The sequence below is a fragment of the Porites lutea genome, chromosome 7, assembly GCF_958299795.1.
Source record: "Porites lutea chromosome 7, jaPorLute2.1, whole genome shotgun sequence".
Lineage (NCBI taxonomy): Eukaryota > Metazoa > Cnidaria > Anthozoa > Scleractinia > Poritidae > Porites > Porites lutea.
In genome coordinates this window covers 21,748,808-21,766,840 of record NC_133207.1, presented here as the reverse complement: position 1 = coordinate 21,766,840, position 18,033 = coordinate 21,748,808, and the positions used below count along the sequence as shown (strand labels likewise).

General features: G+C 40.1%; 1 protein-coding gene across 1 annotated transcript; it reads right to left on the bottom strand.

Annotated features, from left to right (window-relative positions):
* Positions 1-1,542: 1,542 nt before the first annotated feature.
* Positions 1,543-17,808, bottom strand: LOC140942801 (dihydrolipoyllysine-residue succinyltransferase component of 2-oxoglutarate dehydrogenase complex, mitochondrial-like). Its single transcript, XM_073391808.1, has 15 exons — positions 17,707-17,808; positions 17,582-17,636; positions 17,434-17,485; positions 15,529-15,578; positions 14,764-14,841; positions 13,588-13,643; positions 12,225-12,333; positions 10,756-10,881; positions 9,815-9,915; positions 8,610-8,707; positions 8,393-8,523; positions 6,800-6,867; positions 5,484-5,567; positions 2,625-2,792; positions 1,543-1,950 (listed from the first exon to the last, which is right to left on the bottom strand). The coding sequence occupies exons 1-15, from the start codon at positions 17,803-17,805 to the stop codon at positions 1,816-1,818; spliced, it is 1,410 nt and encodes a 469-aa protein (XP_073247909.1). The 5' UTR covers positions 17,806-17,808; the 3' UTR covers positions 1,543-1,815.
* Between the last annotated feature and the right edge of the window lie 225 nt (positions 17,809-18,033).

The window sequence follows — 18,033 nt, the reverse complement described above, 5'->3', positions numbered from 1 at the left end:
GTGTGAATAAGCCCCAGATAAGCATCCTTTTTACTTTTCTTAACAGCGTCATGCAAGTCTGTCTTCAAGGTTTCAATATTACGGCTTCTGGTGTTTTGAGAGCCTTCAAGAACATTTGTTCTTTCTTTAGATTTCGATAGGGTCGCCCGTACATCGTTCGCAGTATACTGAATACTGTCTGGCTTCATGAGTTTCTTGTTTATTCCTCGAGCATTTTGTGAAGGTCTTCAGCCATGTAGCACAGTGAGGCCGACCGTTTAAAGAGGTATCCTACTCCGCCATTACTCTCCCCAGACTACCCTACGTAGTTATTTTGTGTTCCCTATTATCGCAGTCACTGTTGGCTACAAGTTAAATATTTTCTCCGCATAAAAAAAAGTTCCCCTCCCCCCAAAAAAGAAGAACATCGTAATCAATATACAGCTCCCCACCTCTTCCTCCCACCCCAGTTGAACGCCCTCCTTTTAGTAAGTGCTCACCATTTTGGCCCTTTTCTATTTTTTTTTTTTAATAAGCGCTAATGGGGTTAATCGGAGGAAATATCGGAGGCTGCCGTGGTACGCTTGAATCCTACAGAAGGCAACAAGACGCACGAAACTTAATTGATTTTGCATGAGACTGGGTTGGAGTTGTGTCGAATTGCATTATGGGACTGTTTTGGGACGCTCTCCATTCTTTTGTTGGCTATAGAGAGAAGTGTGACGTCACGTTACCATGGTAGCAAAATTTCTGGATCACAACAATAGGGAGTTTGAGCAACGACGACGGCGACGGCAACGAAAACAGTTAAAAAGCAATAAGTTTATATTAGCAAAACAACAACTTTGCACGTGCATCACGCTTTATTGAACATTTCTTAGCCGTCGTTGCAGGACTGCGTCATGAAACTTCCTAATTTCACGCGCTTGCTTTATGGAGAAGGTGAACACAACACAGAAATTTCTTTTTCTTTTTCTACACTTAAATACGGTCCTTTGGGATTCAACCCCAGAAAATTTCTCTAACAGTTGATAAATTAAATGAAATTGAAGAAGATCGATTGAGTTTAAAACAGTGCAAATGCGAATTCACTTTTTAAAAGAATTTTCGGTTTTGTTGTTTGTTGTTGTCATCCAGAAATTTTGCTAGCATGGGAACGTGACGTAACGACCTCTCCTCTCTATTATGAGAGGAGCAATATAGACCTTGGGCCGCCATTATGAAAGAGGTCTATTACTAAATTCTTCCCCAAAACATTCCCATGGTGTAATTCGACACAGAATCGACCTAGTCTCCATCGTAATCTCAAAATGGCCAATTCCTCACTCCAGAAACTTCAACGGGAATGGGTACAAACTTTCGGCGCGGCAAATTCAAGGATCGTTTGGGTGGACAAGCATTATATATGATCGGTTGATGGCTGCCTTGAATACCATCGACCAATCATGACTAACGCATGTCCACCCAAATGATCCCAGAAATCACTGCGCACAAAGCTTGTACCCATTCTCCCTGGAGTTTATGAAGTGGGGAATAGGAAAGACTTTTCTGAAGGAAGGCATATGAAGAATTAAAATTTATTTTGTTGATGGTCAAGCAAACTTTATAACAACAATCACCACAGAGCGGATCAACACTCGACTGGTGTCGCATAACTGAATAACCAGAGATAAGAGACCTTGACAAAGATTGGTTTCAAAAGAAAGAATATTCCGAAGCTATCTTGTTCGGCCATGTTTGAGATCGGCGTTAAAATAATGGCGTATTTCCCCGCAAACGTCTTGATACAAAAATTTAAAGGTAAGTTGACTAGATGTGTCACAATCCAACAGCGCGTTACAAGTCCAGAAGTAACGTGTGAGGATCCTCTACTGAAGTCTTAATTCTCCTAAGAAAGGTTACAGCTTCCCTGCCGTCTATTAAGCGATGATCATAGGTGAGTGCAAGGTACATCATCGGCCGAATCTCCACCTGTAAGGAAAGGCAGTCAGGTAAACCTTCTCACCCCGAGAATGAATGATGGAGTCATGGAAAGTAGCTGTTATATTTTTGTCTATGGACAAAATCCCATTGTGTGACCATTCAAATGAAACCTCTTCAAAAGTACTTTCACATGGTACTATTTAATTAATATGAAGTTCTAAGTTCTGAGCCTACCGACGAAATCCCATGGCGTGACCATTCAAATGAAACCTCTTCAACATTATTTTCACATGGTACTATTTAATTGATATGAAGTTCTAAATTTTAAGTCTATGGACAAAATCCCATGGTGTGACCATTCAAATGAAACTTCTTCAGCACTACTTTCACATGGTACTATTTAAGTAGTAAGAAGTTCTAAATTTTGAGTCTATGGACAAAATCCTATGGTGTGACCATTCAAATGAAACTTCTTCAGCACTACTTTCACATGGTACCATTTACTTAATATGTAGTTCTACCCTTTAAGACTGTAGGCAAAAATCCTATGTAGTGACATCATTCAAATGAAAGCTCTTTAGCAGTACTTTCACATGTTACTATTTGTTCTCGACATTTTACAAAATGAAATTTTGATATTTGGATGAATTTTAACTTTAGCCACTGTCGCTGGTGTAAATGGGCCTCATAGGTCAGTGTGGTCGGACAATTCAATCACTCACCTTTCCTTTAACAGCTACTGGTCTGTCTACGATGGCATGCATTCCTAGGATAGCGGACTGAGGCGGGTTAATGATAGGCGTGCCCATCATAGAGCCGAACACACCGCCGTTGGAGATGGTAAAAGTTCCCCCGTCCATGTCCTCGATCGCAAGTTCGTTTGTTCGTGCCTGAGAAGAAACGAAACCAGGACAACGGAATCTCGTTGGTAGTACCATCGTAAAATGGTATGCAGAGCTATCTCAGATGGACACTTATTGCTGCTTCTGAGGATGTCCGTCTAGGACAGACTTAGCGGTATTTACAAGTTGAGTTCCAAAATACTTTCTACATTGTGTTATCACAAGTACATTTTGATTCTAACAATTAATAGCGGAGCTCCACGCGCGCGCGAAGCGCGCGCGTGGGCGGAGCCCCATTGCTAAGTAAATCTACCCATCCCAGAAAATTTGGTAATCACGTGACCGTACACCGACCGACCGCCCGCCGTCCGTCCGCACCACAGGAAAACCAATGTTTACTCTCACACTTTTAGCTAGTTTGGGAGCCCAAGAGAAAACTAATTGCACAGGCTGAACATCAATGTTGTGATCAATTGACAGCTATCAAAACAGGGCATCCGCTGACAAGTATCACCTGACCGTACCGCGGGCTCAAGTGTCGACCCATCGAGGTCGAGTATTTTTTAAAATTATCCGCTGACAAATTACCAGTTTCAAATGATCGCAGGCTCAAGTTTATTTTTTCCAAAGATTCATATCAAATATGTTGTGTTTGTCACTATGGCCCCGCACTATTAGGATTTTGATTTCAAACTGACCTCGGAAGCGAAAATTCATCCAGTTTTTTTTTAAAGTACAGGCGGGGAAGACCTTATCTTACCATGGTCACGCGTTGGTCACGCTCTACGTCCAATTTTTATACTCTGATTGGTCAAAATTTGACAGGTGAGTTTATGCGGAAAAATTATGCAGCATCTTGAAAGTAGTTTACTTTGACAGCTGAAACTGACAGAGTTTTGTGTCAACTTGTGATGTTTTTAACTGTCTTTTTCCTCTGGAGGTACAAAATGAAATACAGCTGCTATCAAGAGTCTTCTGTTATTCATGGCTGGTTTGTTTACTGGGTTTTGGTTGAGAAATGCGTCGCTTGTCAAAATTCGGTAATTCGATTTCGGATGGCATCGTTTCGTTTTTCACCTTGCTTAATGCGTAAGAGGGTTTAAAAGTCTCAAGCAACTGTGGCCTCCCTTGATAGCTTTTAGGAACTGAATCTCGAATGGTAAGCCTAAGTAATTATTGTATTTGATGTTTGTGTTTCATGAAGTCTTGCACAGTTCACGCTGACAGTTTATGCGGCAAGTTTATGCACGTTTGCAGGATTTGAGTCAATGATCTGACCTAGTATCAGGTTTGATATAAGCTTACAGAACTTTAAAAAGCCTTCAGATATATTTGCTCACCACAAATAGAAAGAAAACGTTCCGAAGGATATTTAGTTATAAATTTGGCTGTAGAAAGAAAACTTTGAGCGATTTTCTTGCTTCGAGGAGTTCACCTTCGAAAACAGTCAACACCGCGCTGGGAAGCCGGCTAAAACATAAACTTAAGCTTTACGCTTAAAGACTCAGGATTTTTAGAGACACTTTAATACTTGTCTTCGTGAATGAAAATTGTTGTTGCTGTAAATGTTTCACGGAATTATATCTCTTTTTTTGATTGTTAGTAGTCTCTCTTGCAATTTTAATCGCTTGTCCGTGCCGTTTGTTTTCATCGTTCATGACCATCGCTTGCAGGAGTACTCAAAAATGTCGCGCGTATCAAACGCTTTATAAGATTACACATCGTTATAACTGAAACCATTAAATAACAAAACAAATAATAATAAATTCGCTATTATGTTGAAGCGTAACTCTGTTAAAGTTCATTCAAACACTCGATCACACTGACAGCTCGCACTATAGAAACGAGAACCAGCTGGCCGTATGGGTGAGTTTGGAAATTTTCTGAAATTTTTGAACGGTTTGGCTCGTCCTGAATATTGACTGAGTGCAATTTGTCTTGAAAAATTGTGAAATACCGCATTCTGTCCGAGCTCTGTAGGATAAATAGTACTGTTTCACCTCAAATGTGGTGTATAAAAATTATAAAAGGTTGGTTTAAACACCCCCAGATTTGTTGGCAAGAATTTGTAAAGTAAACCTGTCGAACGCAAAAAAATTTGGCGTGATTTGTTTTCCAAGAATTTGTTTTCGAGGCCTAATCTACTGTGATCTTGAATTTGATCGAAGATGTTTGCTATTTTTGGGGTGTACATATAAGGTTATCAATTCGATGTAAGATGTTTCACTCTAAAATAACTTAGCCTTTCCCTCAAAAGTCACATGAATGTGCCCTTAAGTTAAATGATTTGCGGATTAAAAGTTTATTGTTTGATTGAAATTATAAATTTATCAAAATTGGAGCTTCGCTTTTAGCCCTGCCTAAATCTATATATTATCCCCATTTTGTTCAACATTTTATCAGTGCAATCTACTGGAAAAATCTCCATCTAGTGGATAACACAATGGAACTTTTTAGTTTTACGTTTTATTTTCCCAATTCAGACCACGACATGTTCTCCAGCCTTTTGTCTTTTCATTCGTTGTGTGCGCATATGCACGTGGATAGCGAGACATTTGAAAGAAACAGTTCTCTGGGGATTCATCACATACTAGGCAATGAGAAAACAAAACATACAAGCTAAAGAGATCCATTGGTTTCTCCAGATACTTGTCCACTGAATAGTTCATTGACCACTGGATAGCGCAACCTGCGCCAGCCAGATGATTCTTTGAAATCTGAGGATCCTTACACACTCACCTTTTCGCCGAGAGCATTGATTGCTTTCTCTATGTCGGCGTAATTCATTTCTTCCACATTCCTGATAACTGGAACAACAAGACCCTGCAACGAGGTAACAGACCTTTTTTCCCAACAGAACCGACAGAAAATTTGTACGTACAAAATGGACAAAAATTCCAATAGGGCCTCAAAAATCACCAAAATGTGATCTTCGCGTAATTCTGAATTTTGAAAAGAAATATTCTTGTTAGAAATTAGTTTTATTTCATTTTTTTATAGCCAGTTTGAAATCCTTTGTTATCCTTGCAATCTGATTGGCTCTCAGCAGTGCAACTTATTCACAAATAACACCACTTTTAGCTCTGAATCACATCTGTTCTAAATCATCGCATCTTCATCGCATCATTTCTGTTCTAAATCGTACCATTTTCGTCTATATCGCTCAATTCTGTTTCGAACACAAAATGAGATGTCAAAGCCTTTTTGTTTACACTTTTCGTTAAACTGGCTACTTAATCAATAAAATATTGGTAATTACTGAGTTTTGCGATTTCAAAATGGCTGTAATAAAGTGAAAAATTGGACTTGGTGTTGTGGAATTTTGGCCTGAAATTATACTTGTGCTTTCAAATTGAATTCGCGCTGCGCGGTCGTCCGAATTTAAAATCACGCATATGATTTCAGACCAAATTACACTCCCCTTAGTTTAATTACCATTATTGATCACTTGCCCGGGAAAAAGAAAACACTTAAGAAAATTTTCAGGTTAATCTTAGAAAAGGTTGGGAGCATAATAGGCCATTTCTGATTTCCAAAAAACCAAATGCAACATGTTTCTTGGGAGAAAGAAATAGAGTAAGTCAAGAATAAAGACTAAAATAAATCTTTCCATTTCAATGACTTTGCACTTAAGGTGATGTTACACGGGACGATTCGCAACGACGATTTTTACTGCAACACAGTGTTGCAATGTTGGAACAATGTTGTAACTATTCGAAACAATGTTGCAACAATGTGTCGCGCTAACAATCGTCATTGCGAATCGTCTCGTGTAACATCACCTTAAGGGTCTGTTTACATGGAGATGGGGGACCCCAGGAAGATGAGGTAACCCGCTTAGGTGAGGTAACCTGCCTGTCACGTTTACTACATGATAGGTGGGATGACCCGCCGCCGTTACCTCACCTACCTAGGGTCCCCCACGTCAAGGTAAACAGGCCCTTAGCCTCGCTTTGTAAAAGAAGCTTGGGGCATCTAGGAAATGGCCTGTTATTGTATTAGGTGATTTCATTTTAATGATGGTAGACCAGAGATTGTGAACAAACGTTCTGTACCTTAGGCGTGGCCACTGCGACGCTGATGTCAACGTAATCCCTGTACACAATTTCATTGTCTTCAATTACTGTAAAAATAATAGTAAGAAGACAATCAAGAAGCTGCTTTAAGAGACCTTTTTACTGATACAGCGGCCATATTGAAGTAATTGGATTTAAGGAGTATGAAAGGGGTGGGAATGTTCGTCGTCTCACTTAGGGGTGTAAATTTCGGATTTTGGTCTCACTTAGGGTGTTCTGGGCAAAACACCATCATATTTAGCCGTGAGGGTCTTGATTAGGGCTGCACGCGAAAAAATATAAAAATATATATTTGATATGTATATTTTTGATTCGTTTTATTTACTCCATTCATAGAATCCAAGTTTTCTCATTTGTCTGTGTTTAACATGGTCTCTTTTAGGGGACAAAAAAGCTTGGGCCACGCCCAGATCGGTCTCCTTTAGCAGTTTAATTCAAAATGTCCGACGAGCATCCCCACCCCTTACATATGCGGAGTCCCCGCCCCCGCCCCCCGCGAGAACGAGAACGTCAAAAAAGCAGTAGGTTTATTGAGCAAAACAACAACTCTGCACATGTATCATACTTTTTTGTACATTTCGTTGCCGTTAAATGCCTACTTTCACGTTTTATCGAGGACGTAAACAAGCGATGACGAAATTTTCTTTCTCTTTCTAAACTTGAGTGCGGTCCCCAGGAAATCAACTCCAGGGAAATTTGCCTACAATAGACATTTTCAGCGAACTGGAATAAACGCGACAAAGTTTGAAAAAACGCCAGTTCATTTTAAAAGTGACGTTTTCTCTGCCGTCGCCGTCGTCGATGCTAAAAGTCCCTATTCACTTCCGCTACGGTCCGAATACCTGTTTTATATACTGCACCATGGTGTGGCACAGAAGCTATACGATATGTGACGCCCTACTGTCGAGATCGGCGCGGCGCAAATACGCTGCGTTACAGAAATCACGCTAAAATCACCGTTCTGAGCGAAACGAAAAGCTATCCTGTATAGCATGAACAGCAACGGCACAGAACTGGAACAAGTCGTTGACACACTTCGAACATCGCGCCGGAGCGGTTGGCAGAGGTTTAATTATAGGGAACTTAAGCACCAGACGTTCTTCGTACCACAGACGCCAACCGCAAGTATTTTTGCAGCATGACAGCCACTGCGCACGTCAAGACACCAGAGGTTCAAATTCTGGGTTCTTCGAAGAGTATTCGTCATACAAAAGTAGAAATTCTTCATCTGAAATCATGTTTTCTTCGTAACAAAGAAACAAAACTTAACGCAAATCTTTAAAAGGCATTTTCAACTGAATTATTCTGTCGGCGTTCGTGATGTTTCACGTTGTTTTGCTTAATGATTTGCATTTGGCACGCAAACCGCGTTCCCGATCCAGTTCTGCGCGGCCAGTCATGCCGTTCGTGAATCAAGAACGTCTGGTGCTAAGTTTCCTTATGAGAACGAATCACGCACCACTACGTATAAACCGCCGTCAATGCTAAAAATCTTCTACCTCTGTTACAAGTTTAAAAGCATTTAGTAGCAGAAATATTACTGATGCAAACATTCTACAAACAACAACTGACCAGCATTGACTGTGGGTTCACTCTGCAGGGCATGAGCGGACGCCTTGATGAAGGCCGACATGAAGCCAAGTTTGACACCATGCTTCTTTAAAAATGCATCTTTGTGTCTTTGTCGCATCTCGGAAACATTGCTGCAACAAAATAGAAAACATAAGAGGGATCGTGTAGCGCTTACCAAGTAATCACTAAAAATGACAACAAAAAATATCAAGCTCACCTCATGTCTACCTCATTAAATGTCGTCAACATAGCATAAGTGTTTTGCGAATCTTTCAGCCTTTGACCTATTCTCTGCCGCATTCTTGTCATCTTTGCCTGAATTAGAAAATACATATAAATGAATAGGTCGAACCATAGGTCACCAAGGCTCACTATTTGTGTCACGTACGGGTTTCATATAACATGAGTAAATATAGAGAACCTGTCGGGCGAAGTTTAGGTCTGGAAACTTGCTAGAAAATGGGAATAAAAATCGATGAAACTTACCATGTGGCGAGTTGTTGTTGTCCTTAATATGCATACGACGTTTCGGAAATAATAGTCTCCTTTAAAACTTCATGTGCATACTGAGGAAAACAACAACTCGCAAAATGGTAAGTTTTATCGATTTTTACTTCCATTTTCTAGCAAATTTCCAAACCTAAACTTCGCCCCATATGTTCTCTCTCTTATTTACTCATGTTATATGAAACCCGTACGTGACACAAATAGTGAGCCTGGGTTACCTATGGTCGAACCTCCGCTAACGGCTACCTCTCTACAACGGCCACATTTTTTCGTCCCGGCGGACAAAAAATCCATATATCTTGACTCTTGTTTAATACCTCTATACAACGGTCACTCTCTTCTGTCCCCAAGGTGGCCGTTATAGTGAGGTTTAACTGTATACAAATGGAATAGCATAAAAAGGTACGTAATATGTCTGTTTGCCGTTCCTAAAGCCTCTAAAGGCAAAATAAGGGCTAAAAAGGAATGATCTCACATCTACGTCTCTACCTATTCCAGGGATAACTTGGGAGTAAATTGGAATCGAAAACTTAGAAGAAACTTGGAAGACCTTTAGTAACAGAGTATCCCACAGTTATTCCACTACCAGATTTTTCAAACATCAGACAGTGCTCACTATCCACCAGATAAATTACTATCACGCAGATGAGTATTGTGGTAACCAATTGCCCTATCCTCTGGATGGAGATTTATCAAGTGGATAGCGGTATCCTGCGTATCATTATTGTGGTAATCAATTCAGTGCGTCAATCTCTGGATAGAGACCTATCAAGTAGATAGGGCTATATCCATCGGAAAAATCACTATCCGGCAGATAAGTATTGTTGTAACCAATTGAGCTATCCTCTAGATAGAGATTTATCAGGTGGATAGCGCTATCCACTTTTTGAACAACTGGGGCCGGCAATATATTACCTTGTGTACGGAGCGAGCTCCTTTTGGCTGGGGCACAGGGGCCATAGGAGTGGCTGGACCAGGTTTGATTTCTGCTATTGGCTGTTTAGGTACCTCAGGAGCTGCAATGATTAGGTAAAATGGTTTAGTAAGTGATAACCCGCGAGCAAGCTCTCCGGGGCGCACTGGTGGCGGGGCGAAAAGAGCGGGCTTGCACTAAGTAAGTGAAAGTACAATGATAGGAGATGGAAAATGCTCTGACTTTGTTCCCAGTGCCTTTTTCGCTATTGGTTCAGGGAAAGAAGTAAGTCCGTTAGTGCGCGGCCTTCTTTACGGGAAGGTCAGAGTTCAATTCTTAGGGGCACTTTCCATTCAACCCAAAATTCCGGAAATTTCGGTTGGTACATCAAATGGAATGGACCATTTCGGTTTGGTCCGACCGGAATATTCGGGACCAGCTTTAAAGGCGGTCCACTTTGACTGGTCTGGTCATTTTGGTCGGTTGGACCGAAATATCCTTTTCCATTTGACAAAATTGTTGTCCCCCGTACCGCTCTCGAAACGCGCGGTGGCTTGGGTCGGGTATGTGAAATCGGAATATACCGTTCCATGGGGCACGTGAAATTTCCGAAATTTCAAACCGGAATTTTTGTTAAATGGAAAGCGCCCTAGGTGTTACCTCAAATCCTTGCTTCGACTACTTTCCTTCATTCAGTGTAGCTTTAAATAGTTCACGTTTGCCAATTTATCACTGTTACTAGTTACCAATGTAAAATAAGGACCCTACTATTTTTTTAAATTATTCTTTTGGAAAAGCATGGATTATTTTTACAGTCCTTTCAAACTTATGGAAGACAAAGGGGGACATTTTCCCCCGTCCCTACACCCCGCCGACTTTTCCCTTTTCCCTTTTCCTCACCAAGAAGACTGGTCCCAGGATATCACTCTACATGTCACTGTACCTGGTGGGGGTGTAGTTGGAATTTCCGAAGGTGCCGGAGTCTCTTCAGTAGGAGTTTCCTTTGCAGGTGGCTTAGGTTCAGAGACAGCTGCAGTGGCTGCTGGGGTTTCTTTTGGAGCAGCTGCTCCTAAATTAACAGAGAAATGGAAAAAAAAACCACTTTGTTAACAACAGCCAACTTCACTCTTTAAATTGAAGAGTTGTGCATTTAAAGGTAAAGTGTATTAAGTTAAACTTTAATATCTACAGTGGTTTTTAGTGTCTTCAGTCACAGGAGAGCAATATAGTTGTAATGTGAAGCACTAGTATGAAGTACCCAGGAGTATTCTCCCCCTAATTGTAGACACAATACTACATGTAATGCAACCTCGTTCCCAGGGTTCTCTCCAGAACCCTGGGAAGGAGGTTGCATGTAATGCTAGTTCATCAGAGGGTCTCCCCAAGCAATACATACATGTAACATCGCACAGGGCTGTCACTAAGATTTCAAGTTGTATAAAATTAGTAGGTGGGGAATTCATCAGTTAAGAAGTTCTATATTGGTTCTATTTTCCGTTTCCTTTCCTGAGAAAGTAACTGAGAGTCAAGTTCTTAGTGGCCGTAGAAAATCCTCAGACCCCTGACATAAGTGAAAGCAAGGTATTCATGTCATCACCAACATTGTTTTTTTATACAGGTGGGGTACAGGTACAGGTAGGGTAGGTGGAAGAAGTGCTGAGCAAAGTTTCCTGTCTAAGGAAACAACATTGTATCGGTGCACCCCTTAACACAGAGTAGAAAGGCTTAGCTCAAATGTTGATGTTTTCATGTACTAAACTTAATACGTGTTTGGGTCGACCCAATTCATGTAAGTTTGATGGTCAATTCAAACGTCAAACATGATTAGTCGGACTCAATTCAGGTTCACAATGTACAATGATCCAGAATGCTTACCTGTCAAAATAAACTATAGTAATTTATGCATTAGATTTGGCACATGAAAAGTGTGATGTTTGAAACGAAATCACTCCACAGTAGAAATTCCCATGTGGGCCACTTGAACTTGATTCATGAGTCATGCCAAATTAGACATGAAGGTTTTAATTGATTCAAAGGTCAATTTTTTTTCATGTACTTAATTGAAGGGATTAGGTTCGGTATAAAAAGTCTCACGTTTGAGCTGGGCCGAAGGTCCTTGTCTGAAGAGAAAACCAGATGGAATGGCTGAGTTTTAGACCCAAAAACTAAAAAAATAATAATTTATGAAGTTCAATAATGCACAATACAGAGACAACGCTGTTTACAAACATTGTTTTTGTCATTCAAATTTGTAATGAGAGAAACAGTAGAATCTTTTGTTCCAAGAACCAATGTGCTTCTAGTTGGCATATTAATATCAATGGGTGACGTCAGCATGGGTATTGCTACATGTTGTGTTATCCAGACAACCATGCCTCTACTCTTTCACAGAAATGAAAACAATAATCCTACCAGTCAGAACAAGTTTGAACAGCTGCTGGCCTTTCTCCACTTTATCACCATCATTGACAAAAAACTCTTGGATGACCCCATTTGCTGGGGCAGTCACAGGAATGCTCGTCTGAAATCAAGGTTATGGAATAGCATAAAAATGTTATTGAACAACCAGTCTTACTATCATAATCCATTTAAAAGTACTACAGGCCAAGACTGAATTTCTACATGTAAACTGACAATAGAGAGGTTAGATATTTTGTTTCCTCCAAATTCACAATCATCATCTGCAGTCAGCTGATTCAAATGTCTTAGGGTTCAGCATAGTCTCCTCCTCGTACTGTACGTCTGTCACTGGCACTGTCTTACCAACAGTTGAGATCAATGTCTTTCAATTTCTTGTAATTTCAGGGACATCCTGTTTTCTCCAAGTTTACATTTCACTGCTTGGCAAAATGGGAGTATGCCAATGTAAACCTTGTTAACCTGGGCAATGTTTGAGCCAGTATGGGAGCCCATTTTCTGTGCAACTGCTACCTTAGAACTGCACGCAAAAGGATTTTTGCGAGAGTAGTTCTTGCAATTTACAAGGGTCACTCACTAAGCAGGGCAAAAATGTTGTCTGGTGGGCAAGGATAGGCCAAGACATGCTGGTATTTATGCCATGCTGTGGCAGCTGGAGGGTGGATGGTTATGTTTATCTCTGCCCTTAGGTGATGCCACAGGTCACCTAACTGGGAGTGGTCCACCACAGACCTTGAGACAGATCTTGGATTTCCTTCTTCCAAGATGCCCACTTTTATCCTCTTCAACTAGGCCAAAGCCTAGTGGTAAGTGGGGTTGGTGGTTAAATTGTAAACGACCCAACCCACAAGGCAGGTTATCCTGAGTTACATGGTTAACCAATAGCAAAACAGACTCACCTGACTTGACCCAGAACATTTAATCACCTTTAATACACTTTATTCAATTTACTAATAAATGCCTCACTGAAAAAGCTGATTTTTTAAGTTCCTGTTTCCTAGGATTTGGCACCCAGTGTTTGCTTTGGGTATTATCCAGGGCTGTTGATAGTAGCTGGGTATACACATGTATGACTTTAGAAGTAAGGAAGTTGTTTCGGTTCTATTTTCCATTTGTTCCCTACAAAAGTAGTCAGGGTCATGATCACTGCAGCCATGGCAAATCCCCAGTCCCCAGCCTTTACTGACAGCCCTGGGTATGCATTTAAATTTAACATTGGAAAATTTGTCCAATTTACAACAGAACAACAACGCACTTACACTGTAGGTCAAGAGAGAAAATTGCTCTGTGAAATATAGTTTCTCGGCCAAGAAACAACAAGATGACAGATTGATCATGAGATGCACAGTTTTGTTACCTTGTCAGTTTCAATTTCTCCAACAACTTCATCTTCAGCTACTACATCTCCTTGGGCTAAAAAAGTTAACAATATAACTTTACATAAATAAATTAGGGCAGGGTATTTTCATGACAAAATTTTTCTACTTAATGCCCAAATCAAAGGAGGCAGCCTGGATGTGTGGTAAGAGCACCAGCCTTGCAATCTGAAAGTCTAGGGTTTCAAGTCCAACTCTGATTACCAATTGGATTTGTTTCTTGGTAGTCCCCAGTTTAGCCTTTACATGGCCTGCTAGTTTGCTTTCTGCCATTTGAAATTTTAACCAGTGTCATTAGGTAAATAATAATAATAATAATAATAATAATAATAATAATAATAACAATGCACTTGGAACTATCTCGAAGAATGCAAAGGTGTGGTAAGGGAGGTTGAGTCTGCCTGGCATTTTTGGAAGTGCACAGTTGTCAGCCATCCTTGGTACCACTCATATCTTGCAGAAGGTGTTGTGTCTCTTAGGTGCGGGAAGCTACTGAGACATGGCTCAGAATGCCCAGAAAATACAGTGGAACCCTGCCTTGCGACCACCTTGCTATTATGACCATATTCTTTTGGCCAAAACTTCACTTAGTCATTTTATTATTTTGAAAACACTGTAAATGGGAAAAACCTCAAATATTATGACCAGGTATTTTATGGCCCAACCATGGTGGCATGAATAGGGTTTCACTGTACCAGAGAACTGAAGAGAATCACACCATAATCACAAATAACAATAATGATAATGATGATAAAATTCCTTTAATCATCCTCAGCAGTATTTATAGGACACAGGCTAGTGGAGCTGAGTAAATGGCTAAAACAAAAATAAATCAAATGCCACAAGGTTAAGAATCCTAACTGGCCGGAGGCAAAGCAGTTAGCTATTGGGCCCTCCAGATTGCATATCTAATGTTCTACACTGTAGAGCTACAAGTGCTCAGCTATGCTGCCTCCTCTTAATTGGCCGCTTCACGTTTTTTTTTCTAATTTCAAGCCCTGCAGACAACTGTTACTTTTGAAGCACTGTTAAATAAAGTTCTTGTGGTTATTGTTAATACCTGCAAAAATAGACATAAAATGATAATAGAAGCAAACAACTCTCTATAGTTACAAGAAGCACAACTAAGCATTGTGAAATGGTCTAAGCTTACTTACCTTTATCCCATCTAACATCTCCTTCAGTCACTGACTCAGCAAATGGTGGGGTGCTCACTATGACATAGTCATCAGAAGCTAAAAAATGCAGAGAAAACAACTGTCATTATACACCTTGTCACTTCATCATAGAGACATATAATGGTACATTGAGCATGAGATTTCAGCAATGAGAATAATCAGGTGGAATGGAACAAATGAGATGTAAATCATTGTCTTTCAAAGGAATCAAAATTTGTTTCTTCCAGGATGTGGTTGCATGCTGTTATAAAATGTCAGTGCCCTTCAGACAAATTTAATTACATGTAGCTTAAAACTCCGCAGTGCTAGAGTGTAACCCTGCAAGTACGTTACACTTAGCAATATTACTATAACTTCTGGGAGTTTCAATGTGATTTGACACAAGGGCTGATTTTGAAGCTGAGATATGTTCCTGACAATAAGAGCTACAATTGCACTTGTGTGGACAATAAGGCTATGGGAGAGTAGTAATGACTAGCTCATTGAAGCAGAGTTTACATCCACCCAAAAAATAATTACCAAAATGTTCTTTGACCAACAAGGTAAACCACTGTTGACTTCTTTGCCAGCAAATATTTGTTTTTATAATCAGACATTATAAGATGATGCCTTGGTGGAGGCCGACAGAGTTAATTCCTTCCATTATAGGGGTATGGACATTTTCTAAAACCACACCCTCTTCTAGAGCATCCTTCTCATTGTGATGGTGAGTTTGTCATATGATTCAACTATAGAAATACTCACAGAGAAAGGAAGATGTGTGAAGATATTTCCCATCTGTCCAGCTCTGCAACCTGATTATATAATGTATAATTATGTTACAGGTCAAAATAAATTAAATCAATGTTAAAATTTTGAATAATTAGGGCAAGGAGACAAAGAAAATAGAGAATCAACTTTGGTTTGAAAAACTTACCCTGAATAAATTTTGACCCGTAACATATTAATGTGATATCATATCATCATACAGCACTTTATTTGGCTGTTACCTTACGAGGGTTGGAAACCATGGACGCCAAAATTATTCCTAGCATGGTATTGTGTTGTGTAGAAAGAAAAATCAGACCCAACTGCTGGTTTTCACATGACAACATCAGAATGCAAACTAAAGACTTACTGTATCTATCCTCCTGAGCCTAAATTTTTATGTAGTAAAAGAGCAGCTAAAAACTTATATTTTTATAAAAAAATTTCACTTAAAAAGGGCTCGAGCTCCTCTTTTTGTGACAGGCTATGCTTGGATTTCTCAGCTTTTGATGGATGTGGTAATTACATGGTGGCCGAGAGGTTTATCACGTAGGTTAAAAAAGTGACTTATTGTGGGGGATTTTGTTTTCTAAATAATCCTTGTATTAGAAAAAGTACTACTTTAAGGTTTATGGGTTCCTTGAGAGATGAATTCATGCTTTCTCAGCAAAACTCAGTGACAGAGTCTTTTGTTGCTTTCTTGTAGCCATGTTGAGTGTCTTGAAATAAGTGTCTTGTACATGTAATTAGCTATTGGTTGTCTGCAAAATCCGGCAATATTTCAGGAGTGAATTGCTTGGCCCCATTCTCAATTATTCTCCCCTCTTGGACCAAAAATGATATAGGCTACCGGGAGTTCTTAATTTTCAGAATTCAAGTATCGGTGAAACAACTTTTGAGGTTTGAGTTCATAGATCCTTCCATTTTTTTTCAAGTTGTGATGAAGACCAGTAATGATAGTGAGCTTACGCAACAGGGCGGGAGAGGAAAGGAGACAGCAAACCTTGTGTAACAAGCGTGACAATAATAAGGTTCGAAAAAATTTTTTGCCAAACTTTGCCCTCCTTTAAACAGATCTTTTTGTAAAAGACCAGAAAACAATAAAGTGAATCACAGCAAAACACGCAAGCAATAGCCCTGTCACGTTTGTCACACACGTGCATCTTGCCGTCCTCTTCTTTCTACTATCCTGTTGCATAAACTCACTAATATCCATCAGCACTGAAAAAGATTGGTAAACTTAGCAAGTTTCAAGGTCATACATCCAATGCGGGCAAAGGTATTGCTCTACAAAGTTACAAAAGTTTACAGAGGTTTGTAGGGCAGGGGCAGGTTTGTGTCCCCCTACCATACAAACATTTGTAAAATTCAGAGAATTTTCAAAGCTATATCTTTGTTAGTTTTCAACAAATCACTTTCAAACTTGGCAACTTTACTAATTTTAAGGCATCCTTTCCAGCAATGTCAATGGGTTTTCTTGACCAGTCCCAGTCAAATGTTGAAAAAATCGTGGAATGGTCCTTGAATCTCACGCTGTTTTGTCATTTGCATTTAATGTCTGTAACTTCCTCCCCGACCCAACCCCCCCCCACCCCACCCCACCCCTGGTTGAACTCTTGCTCTTTCTTCTTACCCCTTATGGATCAAACAAAATTGCATTCACCCCGGAAGACTTCCATAAAATATGGGTCTTCCTCCCTGAAGAATACGGGTCTACTACGAAAAATTTTGAGGAATTTAAAGCTTCACCCCCCCATCCCCCCCCGGCAAAAGATATAGTTTTTTTTACTCTACCCCTAAACAAATCCTCAATTTTTTAAACTTGCCCCTGAAGAATTCCATTGGTCCTCAACCGGGCGTTAAGGATGGAAAATGCAGTAGCCTATTTATTTTGTTACTTACATAAGGTTGCTGTTACCAGAGGTACTCCACAGGGTCCCCGATTGGTATTTCACTAAATAAAAGATAAACAAGATCCCTTTAAACTTGGGAATTGTAACGATATTTTACAGCAAAGTGGTGGCGGTGGAGATTATTTTGGTGGACTAACCTTCATTTTGTAACTTTGTTGTACCAGATCGAATTCCATAATGCAAAAACCGCTGCTTTGGAAAGAAACATTGAATTTTAGAAAATAAGTTTAACCTTTCCTGGAAAGTTTAAGATCATACTTACTGACACATTTGTATTATAACCCCTACACAGACGAAGACGATTAAGAAACCGCCCGATATGGCGGTAGTGTGTGGAAGCCATATTGGATAGGACACACATTCCTAATGCGTAGAGACTGGGTATGAACAAGCCTCGTCTCCGTGCCTCTAGTTCCCCAGGCGTTAGTTCCGTTAGGCAGAGGAAACACCGGATGGGCATCATACACAGGCTCCGAGGAGACGCAGTGGACTGATCCTTTCCACGACGGAGGACCAATTATGTGATGGATGTACCAGTCAAAGAGTGGTTTGCTTCATGCGAGCTGACTCTGATTAAATTAAGAACTGT

Bases quoted from the DNA above. Each gene is read 5' to 3' on its own strand.
- LOC140942801 (XM_073391808.1), bottom strand. From the start codon at position 17,805: ATGTGTGTCCTATCCAATATGGCTTCCACACACTACCGCCATATCGGG. The intron at 15,579-17,433 runs GTAAGTAACAAA...TTATATAATCAG, and splicing joins TCTGGTAACAGCAACCTTAT to GTTGCAGAGCTGGACAGATG. The intron at 2,793-5,483 runs GTGAGTGTGTAA...GTTTCTTCTCAG, and splicing joins TCAATGCTCTCGGCGAAAAG to GCACGAACAAACGAACTTGC.